The sequence below is a fragment of the Natator depressus genome, chromosome 12, assembly GCF_965152275.1.
Source record: "Natator depressus isolate rNatDep1 chromosome 12, rNatDep2.hap1, whole genome shotgun sequence".
In the NCBI taxonomy this organism is placed as follows: Eukaryota; Metazoa; Chordata; order Testudines; family Cheloniidae; genus Natator; species Natator depressus.
The window spans coordinates 14,238,718-14,261,898 of NC_134245.1; the positions used below are offsets into that span (position 1 = coordinate 14,238,718).

General features: G+C 41.6%; 1 protein-coding gene across 9 annotated transcripts in view; it reads right to left on the bottom strand.

Moving 5' to 3' along the window:
- Positions 1 to 207: 207 nt before the first annotated feature.
- CHD9 (chromodomain helicase DNA binding protein 9) overlaps positions 208 to 23,181 on the bottom strand; it is a 182,314-nt gene continuing 159,340 nt past the window's right edge. For all 9 annotated transcript variants that reach the window (XM_074968612.1, XM_074968615.1, XM_074968613.1 and 6 more), the window contains 3 exons: positions 12,598 to 12,726; positions 6,623 to 6,727; positions 208 to 3,587 (listed from right to left, as the gene is read on the bottom strand). In XM_074968612.1, coding sequence (XP_074824713.1) covers positions 2,727 to 3,587; positions 6,623 to 6,727; positions 12,598 to 12,726 — 1,095 coding nt within the window. In that variant the 3' untranslated portion in view covers positions 208 to 2,726. The remainder of the gene's footprint in view (positions 3,588 to 6,622; positions 6,728 to 12,597; positions 12,727 to 23,181) is intronic.

The following is a 23,181-nucleotide window of genomic DNA, read 5'->3' on the forward strand; positions in this document are numbered from 1 at the left end:
TTAACTTTGAATAACTTCAAGTTTTATATTTTGTAACACATCTTAAAATGTATTTTAACACCTTGGAATCTTACTAATAGCTTCACCTACACTGCTCACAGATATAAATTTAATCTGTATTCATGTTAAAAATTATTTTCATGTATCAAGGCTGACATCATGGGTAGTCAAAGAATATGTTTAATAAAAAATAATTAAACTTCCATTTCCTCTATAGAACATCATAGAAAGTAATTCAATAAATTACAAATGACTTTTTAAGACGCTTGTTGAACTACAGAAAGCAAATTCAGACTACACAGAACACAACTGGCAAATATTGCAAATGTCCAAAAGAAAAACTGGACTAAGACTTGTATCATGAAGCCTGAAACAAGGGATAGAAATACAAGGCAGTAACAGCTAAAGTTCTTTTAGTAACTACCAACACACACTTTATTATCACCTTGGATATCCTTTTAACTGCAACTTCAGTATTAGTGTAAATCTACTGAAGTTTCCTTACAACCCTTAACTTTATACAACCATATTTGCATATTGTTTAGCTGATAGTGGGACACATTTTTCCTCTTCCAATTGATAACGATTAAAAATAAATCCAATACATTATGTTCAAGTCTATATCAGCCTTAATTATTTTAAACTGCAATTGCCTTATTACATAGAAAGAGAATCACTAGAACGGTAAGCAAACTCACTTGACCATAATTAGGAAAATACTTTATTTAATAAATTTGATATAAATTATGTTTTAGCCACAAGATTTAGTATTTCTTTTGTGGGGTAAGGGTGTTGTTGAAATACTCCATCAGCAAATTAAGTTAATAACTGTGTTTGAAAAACTTTGGCTATTTCATAGATGCATCCTAGTTAAACAAAAGTGCTATATTACAAAGGGCAAAAATATTAAATATGCAATACATCCCTTCATGATGAAGAATTGCTACACCCTTCTCTTGGCAGGTTTTAATTTTCACTATTGCTAAGACACTGTATGAAAGGCCAAAAATCAGAATACTATTGTGGGAAAATACAGTAACCAGGACAATCCAAATGGGACTTGTATAATTGTGTAATTACATGTAATACTGCTTCTAATCATGGGGTTAATTATTTTGCACATAGAAACGTATAATGTATTGGAAAAGTTCTTGGTAAAAAACAAAGTCTTGTTTACTATACAAGCGAGCAACAGAACTATATCAAAATATACAGTTTTTTTTTTTTTTTTTTCAAATTTATCCCTTTGAAAAGCTTTTTTCAATGATTTCTACTAGTACCTGTATCTATTCTCTCTGAGCACTTCCCTATCTTGGGCCACAAATGAGATAACTAAAGTCAATCGAAATCTCAGTTCAAACATGTAAGTGTGAATCTGGGCCTCTACCATGTCAGAGTAATAGCAGCTTCAGCAGAAAGAGGAATCATATCACACATCAAATATCAGACTGATTTTATACAGTAAAGGGTTCTAAGGATTTGGGTTTGAACAGATGTCTTATGCCCTCTTATTGTTGTTTACAGGAATAACTTACTTGTCTTTACTATTCAAAGTGCTTTTTTAAATTTTAAATTGGGCAACTCAGCATAATATATAAACTAAATCCTCAAGAATGATTTTGGGTAACATTTCGTCATAACATTTAGTCATATTTAAACCTGTAGAGAAGTCTAAACTCAAAATGAGTTTAAACTATCAATATTCTTCTTTACCATTTATTATCTGGTAATCCCGGGAGGCATTGTTACATAAAACACATAAAAATCAACACAAACAAAGCAAACATACATTTTTTTTACATGAAGTATGCAGTGTTGAAAGGTCTTTTCAGTGGCACTTCATGACAGTTTGCCTTTTCTGAGTTTTGGGGATACTATTCCTCAATCAGGACATCGTATTTCTGTGGTGGGAGCCCAAAACTTTGCAAGGTTTAAACTAAATAGGTCTCTGTGGTGCCAAAGTAGGATGAGATAGGAATATTTTGTGTCAACTTCCCTTTACTGTTATCAAAGAACGCGTTTGATCAGCAAAAACAGTCCTATCTCCTGCCAGATTAACATATCAGAGAGGGTGTGTTTAAAAACAAAACAAAACCTGAAAACAAGTATAGAAACCAATGTAAACGTCCTAAACTAACTCAGCTGAGGTAACAGATAGCCAGTTTAACTGGCTGATTGGGAAACTTTTTTCCTCCTTTTAAACACACTTGTACCTGAATTGGAAACATCAGCAGTGCATCGCAACACTATAGCATTTTCATGTAATTAAAGCAATGGATGGTGATGTAGATTCTACAGCTTTCATGACATTCATTAGCTGCCCAAATTATTGCTGAGTTTTGATCTGTAAATTATAAGTGTCAAGGAGGCTGTAAAACTATATTCAAATTAAATCAATAATATGCCTAAAATATTCTGTGTTCACTGCAAATATATTAAATATACAGCTCTTACTGAGCATTATTTTCATAAAATAACCTCCCAAAATTATGCCATTTGTTGTAATTTTACACCGTTGTGTATTGATAGTACATACAAGTTCAGAAACTTATGAACTTCAAGAAATATTACATGCAAAACATCTCTGAAAGCAGTTTGCACTTCTAAACAAATACTGAAAGTTGAGTCAATAAATCATTTGATGAGCTCAACACTGGGCTATTTACAATGAAATAATTAAAGAATAAATTCAAAATCAGTTCATAATTTAAGTACATAGTCTGGGGTCAGTCTTCATCACTAGAATCTGAATCCTCAGATGAAGACGATGTACTGTCAGATCCAGATGAAGCATCTGCTTTCTCTGAACCCTCATCTGTGCTGTTTTCATTATGAGAGCTTGGCTCTGTTCCCCCTTTGTCTTCCTGATCTCTAACCCTAGAATTTTTCTCTTTTTCCTCTGTAGGCTTGGATGAGCCTGTGTCATTATTTTCAGCATTCTGTACATCAAAAATATTGGATTGGGACAATGCTGGGATATGAAGATTAAGGCCTGGAGTGAGAAGCATCCCTGGATAAAGTATATTGGACAAAAGTAATGGGTTAAGAGCTAAAGGGTTGGCAGCAGCAGAGGACGTAGAGGGAGAACTTGACACAGAGTCTTCACCACCATTATCTGCATGTTGGTTTTCTGTCCTTTCTTTCTTTACAACTGGCTCTTTTGAGTCATTTCCCTTTTTCTCCTCTGAAACAGATTCTGTTGACTTTGTTAGGAGTCCTCCCATACCCAGCAAGTTTGGTAATCCAGCCATTCCTGACAGTAGCATGGGAAACATGGCAGCCATATTCTTAGCTTCTCCTCCAGTAGTTAGTCCAGCAGGCATTCCCATTAATCCTGCTGTTACTTGCAGTGATTGCAAGTTCTGCAGGTTTTGTTGTAAGGCCTGAAGAGTAGATAGATCCACCCCTGGAAGTAATCCATTGGCTAGCAAAGGGTTGACCGAAACATTTGCTGCTGTTGCAGCTGCTGCTGCTGCAGCTGTTGCCTTGGCAATCTCACTTTTAGGCCGTCTCCCTCTCCTGCTTACTTCTTCTCGTACAACAGGCCCAGTGAGAATACGGTCAAACATACCTTCAGGAAGAAATCCCTGAAACAGATACATTCTATATTAATATATGAAAATGAATGCCACTACAGGAAGATAAGGTTAAAGATATGTCGTTAAAAATTAAATACTCAAGAATAGTTCCAAAAACTATTCTGTTTAACTAAATTTAGCACAGCAGTTTGATTAACCAGACAGCTCCCTGAAAGTTTGTGACTGATCTGTGCTGCCACTTCCCAAAGGTACTTCATTCAAGCCTCAATCCTGCCATGAGCCCTGTAACCCTGAATAGTCCTCTGTACCCATGTTGATCCCTACTACCTTTAACGGGGCTCTCCACAGGCCCAGAGGATCATCCTCACAGGGTTTATTGTAGGATTTGGCCTAAGCAATCTGAATTTAAGATTTAAAATCTAGTGTGGATTTAGGATCTTTCAACAGATTTTAGTGTAATTTCCAGATTCCAATAATTTATTTGATTTTTTTAAATGCCTAGTTACTGTGATTACACAGGTAACAGAGCTATCTAATATAATAGGAAAAATAATTGTGCATTTTAATGTGGAGCTATAATCTGTGAACATTTTAATGTTTATTAGTATCTATTTCATCCTATCAAATTTCATCCTTTCTTCACATTTCACACACGCTACTAAAGACTGAAAGTCCAAATAAATTGAAATCCAAGACACTTAAAATCTTCTCTTGGGACCTAGAATGGTGTTCTGCCATCTATGTAAGTCCTATCTAATGGCAAAGATAGGACTCTAATTGTGCTCTGGTGTTCTTTTTGAAGTGCAGTTTTGCCTTGAAAACTGACTATAAAAATGGCACCACAGGATTCAATGATTATAAAATATAAAGTTTGCTCAGTATACAAGATCCCCTAATTTAAAAAAAATTGTCAGCCCTCATTCAACCAAGGATTTGAAAATCAAGCTCTATTCTTTCTGCTTTCAGGATCACCATTACAAAAATCTACAGGGCAAATTCTATTCTCTCTTATATCGTGGTAATCATTGTCACCAGTTCTGCTCCTGGTTACTGCTGTGATACTTCATTGCCCTACATGGAGGTGCCTGGGTATAAAAGAGGGCAGAACCTAGTCCTGCAACTGGAACTTTACAATTCTGTTGGCATATTAACCAGAATAGAATCTAGCTCACTGTTAGCTGTACTGGTGCTGTTATATCAACAAGAAAAAAAAAATAGTAAAAATTACATTGTCACTAAAGCAAGTGCTCAGAACTTTCAATAAATGTAAGGATGAGGTAAGTAAGAAAATACTATTTTTAAATACCGTAGTACTTATGATTAACTGCAGAAACCTAAAATGTTGTTAAATAAATAAAAACCTGCAATCATCTGCCTGAGGCTGACTGTGTACAGCAAATGTAGCACAATCCCTACCAGTTCTGGCAGGTGGGTATACAGACTTCACAGGATTACCACCAGAAATTATCTTCATCTCTATGTGAGACACGAGGAGTGGAAGGGTAAATAAAGTTCCCCAGAGCAGGATTTTGTTATCCAACATTTTGAGGCCTGGACCTCTAGACACTTCTATTTGCATGGAAATAAAGGATGGTGGGTTTACAGCTGTGTGTCCATAGGTGGGTGGTAGTGGTGTTGTGTGTTAAAAAAAAAAAAAAAAAAAAGCACATCCCAATAAAACAAAGGACAGATGAATCAGATATACAGTTTTCACAATGAAAATATATGCATGCTGTTTTGCTGAGCCTGCAGACAAAAAACAGCATCCATAATTAAGTGAAATTTTCCCTTTCAACTTACTGGGGTACAAATCTCAAATAAAATGATCTGTGTTATTTTGATCTACTGCACTTATAACAGACTGTCACTTTTTGCAGATAACAGAATTTGGTTTTTGGGTTTGTTTTTTCATTACAGAAATAAAAACATCCTTGTAGATTCCTTCTTCCGTACCACATGTCCCATGAGATTTGGATATTTCCTACTAATTCTACAGAGAGGGGAAAATTTGTAAGTGGCCTCAGAAATTGTGGTCACAAATTTTTGTGTACACCTATGTGTGCACAAAGTCTACATCTGGTAAATTAGGTTGGCACATGCACAATTATTTGATCTGCAAATGTGAATGTAAACTGTGTGTCCACGAATAGCTGCAAATGAAGTTTTTCAAATTGTATATTAAAATTTGATCTACAATGTAGAAGGGGCTGCAATAAATATATATTCTTAGAGCTACATTCATAAGTCCTAACCTGGGAAAAACTACACATTAGATGCATCTTGCTATTGGCATTAAGCTGCTCCAGTGCCAGTGGGAGCATGTTCCTTCTGTTACACATTTCTAGTAGCACATACAGAGTGGAGAGCCAAACAGAAGAAACTGCACGGGTGAGGCCAAGGCAACACAAACCATTCTCCTGGAAATTAGAGGGCACAAGACACGAGAGTAAAATTTTCTGAAGTGCCAACTGATTCAGGAGCCTACGTCACATTTGAACATGAGACATAAGCAATTCAGAAAATTTTGCTGTAAGTCTAGTTTATGATCTCTACTTTAAAACCCTGCTCACTGTAGAGCTGTAAATATTAAGCACATTTTTTTATTTTACAAGGACAGATGTAGGACATCCCACACAATTGAACTTTTGCTACATATAAATCTCGCTTCCACTGGAATCTGCCTAACAGTACAGTTCTGAACTAGAAAATAAAATGCAGAAGATAATAGCTATTTTAATAAATAGTTGGCTCTTAATTTAGATACGTAGTATAATTAAACCAATCTTCAAAAATTCTACTTGCTCATGTTCCCAGGGCAAGTAATTTTATTTTGATGGCAAATTAAAATTTTAATTTTGTAATTACCTTCATCATTGTGGCAAAGGAGAGAGATGTAGATACTATGGGTAGGCAGGTAGATTTTCCTAAGAGCATCCAAAGGTATATTAAACAATAGTTGACTGACTTTAGTACCTGAATCTAATGCTAGTATCTGTCTGTCTCTTTTTTTTTTTTTTTATTTAAAGAAAGAGAGCAGACTTCACATCATAGATCATGATATTGTTCATCCTGTAAATACTCACAGACTGTTTCACAACATCTCCCCATTCAGGAGCTACTCCATACTCAGGATTTTCTTTCAAGAATCTGCACAAGTCCTTCAGCGGTGGAGCAAAAGCACCTCCCACCTAAAAATAAATTTTGAGAAGAAACATCTCTCAGTTTACTTTGGATTTTCCTGATTTGATACTCTGGTTTCATTTATGTCTTTTTCAAAAAAACCAAATGTAACCTGACCGCAATAGAGAGCAAAACAGCACTCCCGGTTTGTCATTAGTTTCTGTCAGAATGGAATAGAATAGGTACTCTTTAATTTGTTCCAGATGTTGGCAGCCACTAAACTCGCATAGAGCAACTTCAATATCTGACAATCTTACTAATGTAAGATTTAGTATAAATGCCAGGGCTCATTTCAGAAGCGTACTGAAATGGGATAGTGTCACACTAATAATGAATATGTGAAAATAGGTGTCAAAGTTTTAGAAGGAGAATTCATACTCCTTTTGTTTATTAAAAATGTCTTACCTTTTGGTGGGTGAATCAGTTCTACCCTATCACCCCTGAATCTGCTTTTCAAGAGGCACCCTTCTTGTCTAATAAGAGCTGCTCTTTCTGGCAGGGTAAACTATTTATTTTCTTATACTTTCCCCCACACACAAAAATCAAACTTTAATTTTGAGTTAAGGTTGCTAAACAGCATATCCCATCAATGTAACCCATAAAAAGCAAGGAAATAAGCAGTTAAGTCATCAAAAATCCCTGTAATCAACTCCCCTTTTTTACATCTCATCATGATATGGAAGGGGAGAAGTAGGGTTTGATCTAGGACAGAGCTGAATGAAAGAAAGAGAGGGAAGAGGAGCGCTTCCTCTTTGTTTTTCTCCACTCAAGCTCCTTTCAGCTGAAGCCTCATTTTTAATTCACACTCCCCATGTCCTCCACATCTCTGTTAACTGCCAGACCTTCTCTAACCAGCTCTTCATCCCTCCTTGGCAGTGACGGATTAGCCACTGGGTCAAAGGGGCCTGTGTGTAGTGCTGGGCGGGCGGGGGGCTGGGCAAGCCCCCGTGCTCTGACCCCATTTCTCTAGCAGGGGTGCCGGGGGGCCCACGTGCACTTGTTCTGGTCCAGGGCCCCACAAAACAGAAATCCGCCTGTGCTCCTTGGCTCCCCACGGGGCTGCTGCATGGAGAACTGAGAGAACCAAAAAGGAAAGAGCAGAAATGAGCCAGGGGATCAGGGATGTTGGGGCAGGGCAGTGATTGGGAACACAGAAGGTAATGGGGCAGGCAGTTTACAGTGATGAATCTTGTTGCAGCAAAGGAGTATCACTGTGCAGGCAGCTTGTGGTGGGGAGAGCTCAAATGTCTCTGCACTGGGACAACCTCCTTTGATAGGGTTCCCCAGTGCTGTTGGCTCAGCTCCCTGGGGTACACTCTGTTTTCCCATTGTGGTATGTGTGTCAAGACACTGACACTGGCTCCTCCTGGGGCTGCTACCTCAGTGCACTGGGGAGCTTCGGGGAGTCTTTCCAATGCTGGTACAGTCCTTGGTACAGAGACACTGGGATTCCCTCATTTTAGACCCCCCGCCTCCCCCACCAAACACACATATCCAGGCCTTCCTGAATCCTGCACTCCATCCAGGCAGCTTTATGAATGAGTTGGAGGTATTAGAGGGCCTAAAAATTGGGCATCGGGGAGTGAGTGGCTAGCAAGGGCAAGGAGGTTTGGGGATTTTAGGTGGAGAAGCATGTTTTGACTAGGGGTCCTCAGGCCACAGAAGAGGCTTCGGAGACCAGTGCTTTTGAGGTAATGGTGCTTGAAAGTCTTCCTGGTGCTGCTCCCCCCTCATTCTCCTACACAAAGGCACAGAGCCACTAGGAGCCCTTGATTGATACATCAATATTTATGTGCAGCATAGCTCCATTTTCCTGGCACTGCTGTTTGGTTTGCTGGACAGCCAAGACTGCAGTACCAGAAGAGCTGAGTGTCTGTGCATTGATGAAACAGCACTTGAAGGGCTCCCTACAGTAATGCTGCTTTGGGTACACGGTTCAGACTCAAAACTACACCTATGCCCACCACCACAAACTCACTCCCACATGCAGAAGTGTTAAACACTTTATTTGCCTGCACATTACCCTTCCTCAAAGCCCAGCTGAATTCCTTCATGCCCTTCCCAAACCCTGATCCATCTGCCTGCAATTCCACATCCCTACCCCAAGCCACATCTTTCCCCCAGAACAGTTCCCTTTAGCCTGCTATGAAACCTGCCAACCTGACTCAATGGACATGTTGGTGAATCAGAATGCAGGTTGGCAGAATGAACACAGAAACAGCTGACAAATCTGAGCAATTCTACTGGCCAGTCCCAGTGCAAGAAAACCTATTCAATTAATTTTAAAAACCTTGAAAGTAGATGATGTCTGAAATATAATTGAAGGTATGTGACACGTTTAGAATTTCTGGTGTTTGTGGCTGTTTAGCTAGAGTCATCCAAAGAAGTGTATGTAAAGCAAGGCAAAACTTCAAGGGGGCATTTTTCAAGTGTTTTCTTTGGAAAAGTTAGCAAACTTTTTATTAAGAAAGATTACATAGAACATTAAATTGTCCTCTGAAAAGTTGTAGTGAACTTGCTGAAAGTGTAATTCTCAACACAATCATAACTAAGGAATCACTACCAGCACTTATCCAATATACCCCTCCCCCCTTCTGTTTGTTCTCTCTCTGTTTTATCTCCCACTAAGACTCCTTTGTCTCCATCACCCATCAGAGGCTACTCACATTTGTCTCTGGAAGTCACAGACTGGACATGACTGAGAAGTCAACACTCACCAAGAGATGCTATACCATCAGCGTACTTATTTTCTATTCTAAATATTGGTGTGAACTGTAGTATCTTGGATACCACTCCATGCCAAAACAGTAACATTATAATAGCAAGCCCTGTATTTGTGATAGATATTTAACACAAGTAACACTAGCGTTGAGATCTATTCTTGATCAGACAACACAAAATGCTGTCTTTGGAGAATAAAAATCATGAGATGTCTAACAGACCGAATACACAACCATACAACCTGAAATGAATCATGCATGCAGAGGATTTACACACTCACAGAAAATCAAATGTTGAAGAAACAGGACTGGAAGCTTTATCATTTTGGCTGTGATCTTTTCAGAGCTCCTATTAAGGAGATTGTGATGGGTCATTACTTTGACAGAAGACCTCCAAGGTTCTGAAGAAGTGGTTGGTGGTCATTTTTCCCTCCAAAGTCAGTTTAGAACAAATATAACTGAGGGTATTGTGATGCTGAGGATTACAATTTTCAGGTGACATTTAACACTAAGGCCTTGACCTCTCATACCACAGCAATTTTTGCAAGAGCAGGGTTGTTAATCCTGGTGTTCTGGCCCAATTCAACTTGGGTAATTATGTTCTGCCTACCTACAATTCTCCCTGTTATTTCAACTGGATAGGGTATTCTTCACTTTCTGTCCTAAACTGTTGAGCAATATTCCTGGGGACTTTTAAACGGTTAAAACACTTCCGTGATGGGTGAAGTGATTTTGTAAATAACTTTGAGATCCTTCTGCACGAAAGGTGTTCTATAAATGCAAGCCATCATTATATGTCAAGCATCACAGACTTCTCAGTAAAAGTTACTACACTTCTGTAATAATGGATATTTTCAAGATTTACAGAACCAACACCAAACTACATCAAGATTCAGCCTCTTAGTGAAGTGTACTTTCAGTGTTCTACAGTAAAAAGCCACATCATCTGCAAGCTTTGGCTGCATTTAAACTTTTGCCTTCAACCACACAATAATACATCAGTAATCTACTAATTCACACATTGGTGAGGCTTATTGCAAGCTCCACTTAAGCAACAACTAAACACATGCTAAAGTAGTTTCTGAAATGCTCCTTCCATTATGTAAGAACTGTTCCTAGTAGACGGATAATAGGAAATACTAGAAAAAAGGCTTTCTATGCAATTTTAAATATATTTAAATTAATTTTCAGTAACTTTTTTTCTTTATTGTTAAGGTTCCACCAACTCCTTGGATCCCTTTTCTCTCTCCTTATTCCCCCAGTTTCCTAAAGCCCCTTCAGAAGCACACATTGCATCCCTCTTGTTGAGTTCCAGGTCATTTTCAACAGTAACTAAACTGAGAATATTGAATAAATTATTATTTAATTTTTGAAACAGAAACTGAAAATTGAAAGTGTCCAGAGGTTTAAAGGTACTGGGGCTCATGAGACGAGATCATTTTAAAACCGTCTCACCTCTTGGGTCTTTAAGTACATGACCCTCTAGCGTTAGCAGCCCATCATTAGCTAAGGGGACATTTCTTCTCCTCTATCATCCTGTAAGGGTACAAGAGGATGAGAGGAGAAAGCTATAGATTTTGTGGAGTGGGATATGCTGTTCTGGTACAAGTTGAGCCGCCAGAAGCTGTTGCAAGAACCATGATGAAAGAGAAGAAAGGAAATTTTCACCTGCTAAGTAGAGGTCTGCTTGTGCCTAATTTTTAGGCCCGACCCAGACTCAAGCCCACTTGAGCAAGTCAAGTCATTTTCCAACCCAACCCAGACCCTTTCCCACAAACCTTAGTCAGCATCATCACGGCCACCTCTTGCCCAGGGAGCTGACTCTCCTCCTCCTCCAGCCCAAGGGGTTGCCGTGGCAGCAGCTACATGCCCTGCTGATGCCATCCACTGCCCCTTGCTGTGCTGCCTGCGCTGTGGAGGGGGAGGCGCTGTGCTCCTTTCCACGCTCACTCTGCAGCATAACAGTGCAGCAAGGGGAGGATGGCCAGTGGCATGGGGCATGCAGCCGCCGCCATGCCAACCCCACGAGCAGGAGGACAACAACTGACCTGAACCAATACCAGGAGGGTCCTTTTGTTTTCCCATCTGACCCGGACCCAACATTTGTAGTTGTGCCCCACTGGATGCAGGTCAGGTCTACTCTTGCACTTGCAAACCTGGTGAATTCTTTTTTGCACTCACACTACGAGTCATGCAGAAATTACTGGCAGCTCAGCCCGCTCAACTCTGTACATTTACCCAACACACACACAGTAGCTCTAAAACGGTCTCTACCCTGCCAGGAGGCTGGAGAAGAAATGTCCTTTAATGAGCTGTTAACATTAGAGGGATATGTGTTTGCAGACAGAAGAGTGAGGTGCCAGGAAATCTAGTCATTAGTATGTCTGTTTAAACAAAACTTTTAACCCAAGTAAGAGGCAAGACAACTTTGGAAATTTTTAATAAAATTATTTGCTGGAAATATTTATACTAAGTTAACTCTGGCAGGGATGGTCTAGAAATATCCAGAGAGGGGGTGACAACTGCATTTTAGCTTAAAAAAAAGTTTTCCATCTTCTGTGAAAGAAAAATTACAGTGTTAAAACATCAATTTAAGAATATCCCCCTAATAAGCTTAAACAAATCCAGAGCAGCTCCCACTTATCAATCTGTTTTTCCACACGGTGACTCCAACCTTATAGCTGCATTTTCACAGTACTTGATCATTCAGAATTTACTCGTTATTATGAAGCCTCAGTTTAATACTGTACTATTCTTAGTAGATGAAATTCACCCCAGAGCTGGGGACTCATGCATGGCCCTATAAACTTCTTCAAATTTTTTAACATGGCGTTCGAGTAGTGCATAGGACATTGTGCAGGCCCTCTGCATTGGCTGAACTCCACTGAACAGAAACATACAATGCTGTATATTCACTTAGTGCGTGTAATTTTGCACAGAATCTCCAGAATAATTTTGCAGCAACTTATTAAAGTTTCTCCGTTTACTAAATCCTGATTTAAACACTATAATTACGCTTCATGTCCCATTTAAAAGACAACTTAATAAAACAAACTTTAGACTGTGCATAAGGACTTCCTAGCAGAAGATGTGAAAACTTCATTTCACATAAATTTTGTGTTTGGGGAAAGGGCGAGTGGACACAGTAATATGATTACCTTTCTAGCATTTCTTCTATTGATCAGCTGAACACGTTCTTCACCAGTGAGACTATTAACATCCAGTTTATTAGGGTTTCGACAACGGTGCCTTTTTTGTTTGGGCCTCCCATCATGCAGCTGCATTCTCTGTTTTAGAGGGATTTAAAAAAATGAATTATTAATCTTAGTCTTCTAGGAAAACTACTTACAAAAGTGCTGAGAAAGTTGACTTGTTTATTTATTCTTTTAAGCCACCCTCTCATTTTAAGGTAAATGCTTTCATATTTCCAACATCACAAGCAGTCTTACCTTGTACAGTAACTTCTCGCTTAACGTTGTAGTTATGTTCCTGAAAAATGCTACGTTAAGCAAAACGATGGTAAGCGAATCCAATTTCCCCATAAGAATTAATGTAAATGGGGGGGGGGGGTGTTTAGGTTCCATGGAATTTTTTTTCGCCAGATAAAAGACTATATGCATATATATATATACACACACACACACACACAGTATAAGTTTTAAACAAACAATTTAATACTGTACACAGCAATGATGATTGTGAAGCTTGGTTGAAGTGATGAAGTTAGAGGGTGGAAGAGGGTGGGATATTTCCCAGGGAATGCCTTACTGCTAAATGATGAACTAGCACTTGGCTGTGCCCTCAAGGGTTACATTGTTAATGTAGCCCACACTCTACAAGGCAGCACGAATGGAGGGAGGGGAGACAGCATGGCAGAGAGAGCGACACACCGTGTGTGTGTGTTTGTGTGAGAGTGTGTGAGAGAGAGGCGCATGCTCCTTTAAGTACAATGACACCACTCTAAGTACACTGCCTTTTTAATGACAAGTTTCAGAGTAGCAGCTGTGTTAGTCTGTATCCGCAAAAAGAACAGGAGTACTTGTGGCACCTTAGAAACTAACAAATTTATCTGAGCATAAGCTTTTGTTAGTCTCTAAGGTGCCACAAGTACTCCTGTTCTTATTGCCTTCTTAAGTAGATCAGCAAGTTGAGACAGTAGCTGCGGCCAGCAAGCTGACAGGGCTCAGGACGGAGGCATGTCCCCCCACTGCTCTGTGGAAATAGGTTAAAGTAGTGGGGAGCAGGAGCAGGGAAGGAGACACCCTGACATTAGCCACCCGCCCCGCCACCCCCCGCACAGCAAGCAGGAGGCTCCTGGGAGCAGCTCCAAGGCAGAGGGCAGCACATGGCAGTGGGGGGAGGGACAGCTGAACTGTGGGCAACTGATAGCCTGCTGGACGGCTGCCGCAGAGCGAACTTAGGAGAGTTGGGAGCTGATGGGGGGCTGCCGGCCCACCCTGGTTCCAAGCCCCCATCAGCTAGCTCCAACAGGCTGCTCTTTCTCCAAGCAGTGGACAAAGCAGGCAGCTGCCAAACGATGTTAGAAGGGAGCATTAAGCAACTTTAAACGAGCATGTTCTCTAATTGATCGGCAACGTAACAAAACAACGTTAACCGGGAAGACTTTAATTGAGGAGTTAGTTACTGTACAGCTGTTGTCTTCTGATTTTAAAAACTGAGACAGAATCTCAAAGCAGCGCATGGCCAAATCCCCTGCACTACTCTGAAAATCTCAGTATAAATTCTGGACATTCATACTATGTTCTTTTAAAATTTATCAATACACTTAGAAATTTTTTTTCCAATTATACATTTACATATCAGCTGGTCACCATATGGTAGAGTAATGGCATTCACTGGGATGTAATGAGTATGAAACACAAAGTTGTCACTCCCAGTTGCTAGTTTGCTGGGGGAGGAGAGTGGTGGAAAGGACAACAGAAAAAGGAAAACTGAGGTGACAAATGAAATAGGACGCTCTTTGAGATGTGTGATCTGTGTTCCACACATGGATACGCATGCACACCACATGTCTGAGTCCAGAATTTTTTGCAAGTAGCATCTTTTAACCCACACATGTGCAATGGCTCTCCTTGTGCTACAAACCGAGGGCATAAAGGACAGTCTGGGCCGATGCCTCTCCAGTTCCTACTCTTACCTAATATCCAAAAAATCCAGAGCAGAGGAAAGGGAGTGGAATACAGATAGGGACCGCACATCTTGAAGAACCTCCAGTTACAGATAAGTAACCTCCATTTCTTCTTCAAGTGATAGTCCCTATGTGTATTCCACAGGTGGGAGATTAACAAGCAGTACTCAAACAGACAGTGTGCGTGAGGATGAAGAAGTGAGAGCTGACTAATACTGCTATCCTCACAGCTGTATCTGCCGGAGAAGATGGACCAAAGCATAATATATTGTGAAGATATGCAAGGAGCTCCCAGTAGCTGTCCTACATCTCTCTTCTAGATATCAGCCTCCTGGCAGGGTAGAGACAGATCTGGTCTACACTACAGGGTTAGGTTGAATTTAGCTGCATTAGGTCGATTTAAAAATGATTGCATCCACACAACCAACCCCGTTCTGTCGACCTAAAGGGCTCTTAAAATCGACTTCTGTACTCCTCCCCGACGAGGGGAGTAGCGCTAAAATCGACCTTGCTGAGTCGAATTTGGGGTAGCGCAGACACAAATCAACAGTATTGGCCTCCGGGAGCTATCCTAGAGTGCTCCATTGTGACAGCTCTGGACAGCGCTTTGAACTCCGATGCACTACCAGGTACACAGGGAAAGCCCTGGGAACTTTTGAATTTCATTTCCTGTTTGTTCAGTGTGGCAAACTCAGCAGCACAGGTGACCATGCAGTCCCCCCAGAATCGCAAACGAGCTCCAGCATGGACCGAAAGGGAGACACTAGATCTGATTGCTGTATGGGGAGAAGCATCTATGCAGGCCAAACTCTGATCAAAAAGAAGAAATGCAAATATATTTGCCAAAATCTCACAGGGCATGTTGGACAGAGGCTACAACAGGGATAGTTCCCGGAGGCCAATACCGTCTGTTGGGGGAGCAAACGGAGACGAAGAAGCGTCTGTTGGAGCTGCAGGAAAGCCAACAAGAGCACAGACCCCCGCTGCATCTGCCGTATAACCACATACCTTCCTTCTCAAGTTCCATAACCGCCTCACCCAGATGCCCAAGAATGGGGGGGTGAGGGGGGCGCGCTCCGGGCACCCAGCCACTCCACTCCAGAGGAAGGCCCAAGCAACAGAAGGCTGTCATTCAAACAGTTTGATTTTTAGTGTGGCTATAACAAACAATGTGGCCTTGTTCTTCCCTCCTCTCCCGCCCCACCTGGGCTACCTTGTCCGTTATCTCATTTTTTTTTAAATTAATAAAGAAACAATGCTTGGTTTCAAAACAGTAGTTACTTTATTTCGAAGGGGAGAGGGTTGTTGGCTTACAGGGAATTAAAATCAACAAAGGGGGTGGGTTTGCATCAAGGAGAAACACACACAACTGTCACACCGAAGCCTAGCCAGTCATGAAACTGGTTTTCAAAGCCTCTCTGATGCGCAGCGCGCCTTGCTATGCTCTTCTAATCGCCATGGTGTCTGGCTGCTCAAAATCGGATGCCAGGCGATTTGCCTCAACTCCCACCCCGCCATAAACGTCTCCCCCTTACTCTCACAGAAATTATGGAGCACACAGCAAGCAGCAATAACAATGGGAATGTTGGTTGCGCTGAGGTCTGATCTAGTCAGCAAACAGCGCCAGCGAGCTTTTAAATGTCCAAAGGCACATTCTACCACCATTCTGCACTTGCTCAGCCTATAGTTGAACTGCTCCTTACTACTGTCCAGGCTGCCTGTTTAAGGCTTCATGAGCCAGGGAGCAAGGGATAAGCTGGTTCCCCAAGGATAACTATTGGCATTTCAACATCCTCAACGATAATTTTCTGGTCTGGGAAGTAAGTCCCTTCTTGCAGCTGCTCGAACAGCCCAGAGTTCCTAAATATGCGAGTGTCATGCACCTGTCCCAGCCATCCCAAGTTGATGTTGGTGAAACGTCCCTTGTGATCCACCAGTGCTTGCAGCACCTTTGAGAAGTACCCCTTGCGGTTCACATACTGGTTGGCAAGGTGGTCCAGTGCCAAGATGGGGATATGCAATCTATCGCCCCACCACAGTTAGGGAACCCCATTGCAGCAAAGCCTGCACATTTCCCAGAGTCACTACCCTTGATAACAGAACGTCAATGATTGCATTGGCTACTTGGATCACAGCAGCCCCCACAGTAGACTTGCCCACTCCAAATTGATTCCTGACTGACTGGTAGCAGTCAGGCGTTGCCAGCTTCCACAGGGCTATCGCCACTTGCTTCTCAACTGTCAGGGCAGCTCTCATCTTGGTATTCCTGCGCTTCAGGGTGGGGGAAAGCAACTCACAGAGTTCCAGGAAGTGGCCTTACGTATGCAAAAGTTTCACAGCCACTGTGAATCATCCCATACCTGCAATACTATGTGGTCCCACCAGTCTCTGCTTGTTTGCCTGGCCCAGAATCGGTGTTCCACTGTATCAACCAGCCCCCCTGCTGCCATGATGTCCCAATTGCCACAGCCCGTGCTTTCAGGAACGTCTGTGTCCATGTCCTCATCAAAATCCTCCTTGTGCTGGCGTCTCTTAGCCCATTCTGCATATACTCTAGGATAATGCACGAGGTGTTTACAATGCTCACAACAGCAGCGGTGACGGTGAGCTGAGCAGGCTCCATGCTTGCCATGGTATGGCGTCTGCACAGGTAACCCAGGAAAAAAGGCGCAAAACTATCGTCTGCCGTTTCTTTCACAGAGGGAGGGGTGACTGATGCCATGTAGCCGAAACCACCCACAACAATGTTTTCGCCCCATCAGGCATTGGGAGCTTAACCCAGAATTCCAATGGGCAGTGGAGACTGTGGGAACTGTGGGATAGCTACCCACAGTGCACCACTCTAAGTCGATGCTAGCCATGGTAGCGAGGACGCACTCCTCTGACTTAATGCACTTAGTGGGGACATACACAGTTGACTGTATAAAATCGATGTCTAAAAATTGACTTCTATAAAATCGACCTAATTTTGTAGTGTAGACATACCCACAGTTTCAGAGATGTAGCAGAGGTTCCTTGAGCTCTGATAGAATGAGCCCTCACTCCCTCTGGGAAGAGGAGGAAAATGTGAGCTAGCAGATAACACAAAGGATAATACAATCAGACATCCATTTCAAAAATCTCTAAACACATACAGCTTGACCCCATGATCTCTTTGCTATGGAAACAAATAGTTTAGATGTCTTTCTAATGTCTTTTGTTCTTTTTAGGTAAAAGGCCTACTGGACAAAAGGCCCTTGTAAGTAAAAGGCCCTTTGGACATCCAGAGAATGCAGCCTCCTCATTTCATCTGAGGCACGTGGTTTAGAGGGGAAAATAGCAGTAAGTGGATGGTATGAGTCACATGAAACTCAGAAACTTCTTTAAGGACGAATTCGGGGTGGGATGTAATGAGACTTTTTCTTTATAGAAGTCAGTATATGGCTGGTTTGCCGTAAGTGCCCCCAGCTTGCTAAATCTTCTGGCTGATGTTATAGTGATTAGAAAGGCCAACTTCATAGACAGATGGACCACAGAGCATGTGACCAGAGGCTTGAGGGGATGCTGGTGAGAAATGACAGAACAAAACTCAAGTCCCACTGAGGTGCAAACTTCACCAACAGTGGGAAGGATCTAAGAAGCCCCTTCAAAAAACGAGTTGTGACAGGATGAGTGAAATCATGTGGTTATCTGCCAGAGGATGAAAAGCACTGATTGCTGCTAAATGCACCTAGAAGGAACTGAAAGTGAGACCTGGAGACTGATAAGTAAGAAAATATTCCAGGATAGCAGGGATTCCAGCCAGTTCTGGTGTTGCTGAGCTCAAGTGGAAAAATGCTTCCATTAGGCTGAATAACATATCTTAGTAGAGTCTTTTCTGCTTTGTTAAGGATAGATTGCACCATTCTGGAACATGAGCACTCTACATTTGATGCCTATTCAAATACTAAGCTATGATCTGCAGTGGTTCTGGAATGGGGGTGCCTGAAAATGCCTTTGTGTTGTGTTAGAAGGTCTGGAAATAGGCAGATGTTTATGGTTGCTGAGCTGAGGCCTTCAGTAGATCTGTAAACCAGAACTGTCTCAGCCAATTTTATACAGATTCACAGATTCCAAGGCCAGAAGGGACCATTGTGATCATCTAGTTGGGCACAATAAGGATGACTCGAGCTCTGTCTTGAGAGATTTTCTATAGAACTTGTGGTATTAATGGAATGGGAGGAATGGCATACTTCAGGTGATCCTTTCATAGTAGCAGAATCAGAATAATAGAATATTAGGGTTGGAAGAGACCTCAGGCGGTCATCTAGTCCAATCCCCTACTCAAAGCAGGACCAACCCCAACTAAATCATCCCAGCTAAGGCTTTGTCAAGCTGGGCCTTAAAAACCTCTAAGGATGGAAGAGCAGAAGAGCACCTCCCAATGAGACCTTGCCCAGGGCTGCTCTGGGGCAGTATGGGGCAGTTTTTGTTCATGTGTGAGGCAAAAAGGTTTGAGGTTGGCATTTCCCATTGGGTGAAGATCTTGCTGAGAACCAAACTGTGACTTTCCCATTCATGGGTAGCAGAAAAATGTTTGCTGAGATGTCTGCTAGGGAATTCTGCACCCCCTGGTAAGTATACTCCTGAAAGGGGTATGTGATGGCTGATGCATCATTCCAGAGGTTGACTGCCTCTATACAAAGTGGAATGGGGCTCTCGTTTCCCATACTTGTATATATAGAATATAGTTATCCTAATGTCCAACATTACTCGGACTTGCCAGGATCAGGTAAGTGGCAGGAAGGCACTGCGGGCTCAACGAACCCCTTGAGTTCTATTCCTTTGCATTCTGGACTCCCTAAAGGTCCAGAGGCCCTGTGCTGTATGATCACCCATATGAGCATCCTAACCTAAGAGGCATGCATCAGTCAAGATGACTGCCTTGGGAGTCAGTGTGAAGGAAGGGATCCCCACCTGAACTTTGGCTTTGTCAACCAGATGACAGAGTCCAAAACCTTGGATGGAATTGCCACCAGAGATAATTGATGTTATCTCTCTCTAGCTGAGTACACAGAGAGAAGCCAGGCTTGACAACAATGAAGGTGAAGCCTGGAAAATGACATCATGTGTGTACATGGTGCCATGTGGCTGAGAAGGGAAAGGCAAGTTCTGATTGAGGTCCGGGGTCTGATAGTGACCTAGTGTAGGACGAGAAACTTGAGTCCACTTCCCGTCAGAGAATCATCTCATGAGAATGGTCCCTGAAAAGGAACTGTGAAGGGGGTTTGTGGATAGGAGTAGCCAGAAACTCGATCAGATAGTTGCCATGAATAACTTCCAGTACGCATTTGTTGGCAATTAGGGCCCTCCAGTTGCGAGCAAAATGGGTAAGGTGGCCTCCAAAAATCAAAAATGATGTGGCAACAATAAAGGTATGTGGGGGTTTCTACAGTCTCGTAAAAAGAAACTCTTGGACTAAGGGCTGAAATAAGATGCTGCAGAGATTGTATTCCTGGGCCTATAAAGCTTCTGTCTTTTAGTGGTGGTTCCTGAGGATAATGATGATAAAAGAGCTGGGTAGGTAGTCCCACCTTATACTTCTGTCGATGATATTTTCTTTTGGGGGCATGGGTATAGAGATGCCAGAGAGTGAAGAGTTGTCTTTGAGTCCTTGAGGAAGCAGAGAGATTCATCTGTCTCCTCATGAAACAGACTGATCGTATCAAAGGGCAGATCCTGGATGGCAGTCTGTACCTATCTCAGGAAACCTGAAGATTATAACCATAAGTCTCTCCTCATAACAAGGGCTGTAGCTGTTCCTCTAGACCAGTGGTTCTAGAGGTACGTGTAAGAAAAACACTGGATCCTGGACTACTGATAGTACTGATGGCTGCACACCAAGGCTGGCAGGTTGGGATGGGAGAATTACTCTGCATCCTTGGGACAGTCTCTTCCTCTGGAGTGACAATGTCCCAAAATAAAGATGATCTCGACAGGAGGGGTGCATGATAGGGGAGAGCAAAAATGCCCTCCATGGAGACAAAGATCTCAGACTGTCAGGAGGTGTGGGGAGAGTTCACTGATGGAGCCACTGGAACAGGAGTTTCCCTGGTTACAGTGGAAGTCTGATCTCATCTGGACCATGTTGCTTTAGGCACTATATCTGCTCTAGATGATGATGTGAGCATCAGAGGCTGTTTGGCTTGAGCCTTCTCCATAGGAACCAATGCTAGAATCAGTGGATCTCTACCCTTCCACACCATCTTCTCCTGCTGAGAAGATTTACTCGGGCCTAAGTCCTTGATGCCCGTGTGTGAAGGCTCTTCTGACTCTGACAGGGTTGGGGAGGGCTCCTTTCTCTTCAGAGCAGTCCTCAGAGAAGACAGTTTGTCCCTTTGCCCTTTACTCTCATTGGAAGTGGCTTAGAAGTCTTAGCCTCCATAAGTCTTAGCCTTCATTCCCAACTTATGCTTGAGGAGACTGATGTATTGTGGGTGGAGGGGTCTCTCTGATCTGGATCTGATTGCTGTCTCATAGCCTTCTCCCTCAGGTGTTTCCTAAGCCTCAGTTCCCAACCCTCATGAGTTGTGGGGGGAAAGGAGCAGCAAATGCTGCACTTGTCTAAGAAGTGAGCCTTACCCAGGCAGCAGAGACAATATTGATGTTCACTACTCACAGAAATGGAGCAATGGCAGGAAATGCAGTTTTTGAACCTCAAAATCCCAGCCATGATCTCAGCCTTCTTGGGGGGAAAAATTCCTTCTTGGGAGGGGTGGAGGAGAACAGAAAATAGCTAACTATACTATATGAGAAAAATACTAAAACAATTTACAATATATTTACAGAAGTGATACAGTAGAAAGGAGCTGAAGATATCAAAGATTTCAACTCAGACCATCCAGTGGTAAGAAGGACCTGGAGAAGCACTGGCCCTCATTGCTTCACTCCCTCAGTTCAGAGTACAAGGAGAACTACACAGCATATGAGGGCCAACAGTGCTTGCAAAAAATTCTGTACTCGGGCGCATGCAAACCCATGTCTGGAATACACATTCAGACGATCACTTCAAGATGAATGGTATGTTCTGTACTAATTTATGGCAAACTCCTCAAGATGGCCTACAGGCTGCACGACAGCCCAAAATCTCTGCAGTGATCACCACTATGGACTCTCAACGACCTACTTGACATGCCCCCTCCAGCTGGAAGTTGCTCAAGAGATCGCATAGTGACACTTACATTGGACCTCTGGTACTCCTGTGCTGGGGAAATTGTTCACATACTTCACTAGAGCAGCTTGTAGGGACCACAACAGGAGGCACACCTGCCTCCTAGAGTTTTTACTACCTCTGATGTCTCATACAGTCATTGTTTTTAAGTATTACCGTAAAAACTATATAAGATTAGATGTTTAATTTATGAGTGTATTCACTGCTTAATTTTACTATTTGACCAAAAAAACTGGAAACAGCATTTGGCTGAAGTCAAATTTGGAGCAGACTGGTGGCTACGACAATAATGATAGAAGAACATGTATTACATATTTATTCCAATATAGCAGGATTATTAACAATAACAGAATCCCATAGTTAGTCAAGATCATAACTTTGGAAGACGAAGAATTTGTTAGATATGACTGTCCCTGTTAGCGTGAAGAGTCTGCACCTGAGGGGCATGTAGATGATCAAGGTGCACTTTTATTATTTATCAACCAATCAGCATTCTGAAGACTTGACCATTAAGATAGATAATAAACACACTGTTTAATGGGCACAGACAAGATACTGGAATAAAAATGAAATATTTACAACAGATTGTATTAATATACTTAGCACCCTCAACCTCCTAATACCCTGACAGGTTTACCAACAGTGCAAGGACAGAATGGACAGGCCTGACACGAACCAGTCACGAAGAAGAGGAGGAGGAGAAAAAGTGGCTTAGAGTCTATGATACAGGTAGCTGGAGAATACTGATGCCTCCTTTTAGTTATTCAGCTTCTAGTAGTTACTTGAAATTATTCTTAAACTGAAATATTAGAATTTAGTCCAAAATTTAACCAAATTTATATACACCCAGTGCAAGACAAAAGATACACAAACAATTCCATTTCGAGCTCATCATTTCCTGCTTCCCCTTTTGTATTTATAAAATTGCAATTTTCAGGAGTACTTTACTTCTGGGTATACCAGTTTATCCTATATTACTTCATATTAAAACACTTTTACAGAACAGAAAATTTTTGGTTTTAATCCCATAAATGTGATAATATCCCATTAATGTCTGTTATGTGCAGATTTATGGATCAGCAGATTGCAAGCTCAGAGGTATCAAGGTGGGAATAGCAAATCCATTTGACATTACTAAGCATTTAAAATATAGGTACCTATGATATTTATTCCACTGTAACTAACTTACTCTTCTTGCATAATTGTGAGAATGCACGCATCTATTTTCAGTATCATTTATAAGTAATGAAACATCACATGAATACATATTTCCTAATTTTCATTAAAGAAATATTTGAAATGGATTAGTCTCCATAAAAAATGGCAACAGATAAAGCATCTTGCTATTGATTATTTTTTATTAGTGATTAAATGCTATATTCCTGGGCTGGCCTTAGTGTACAA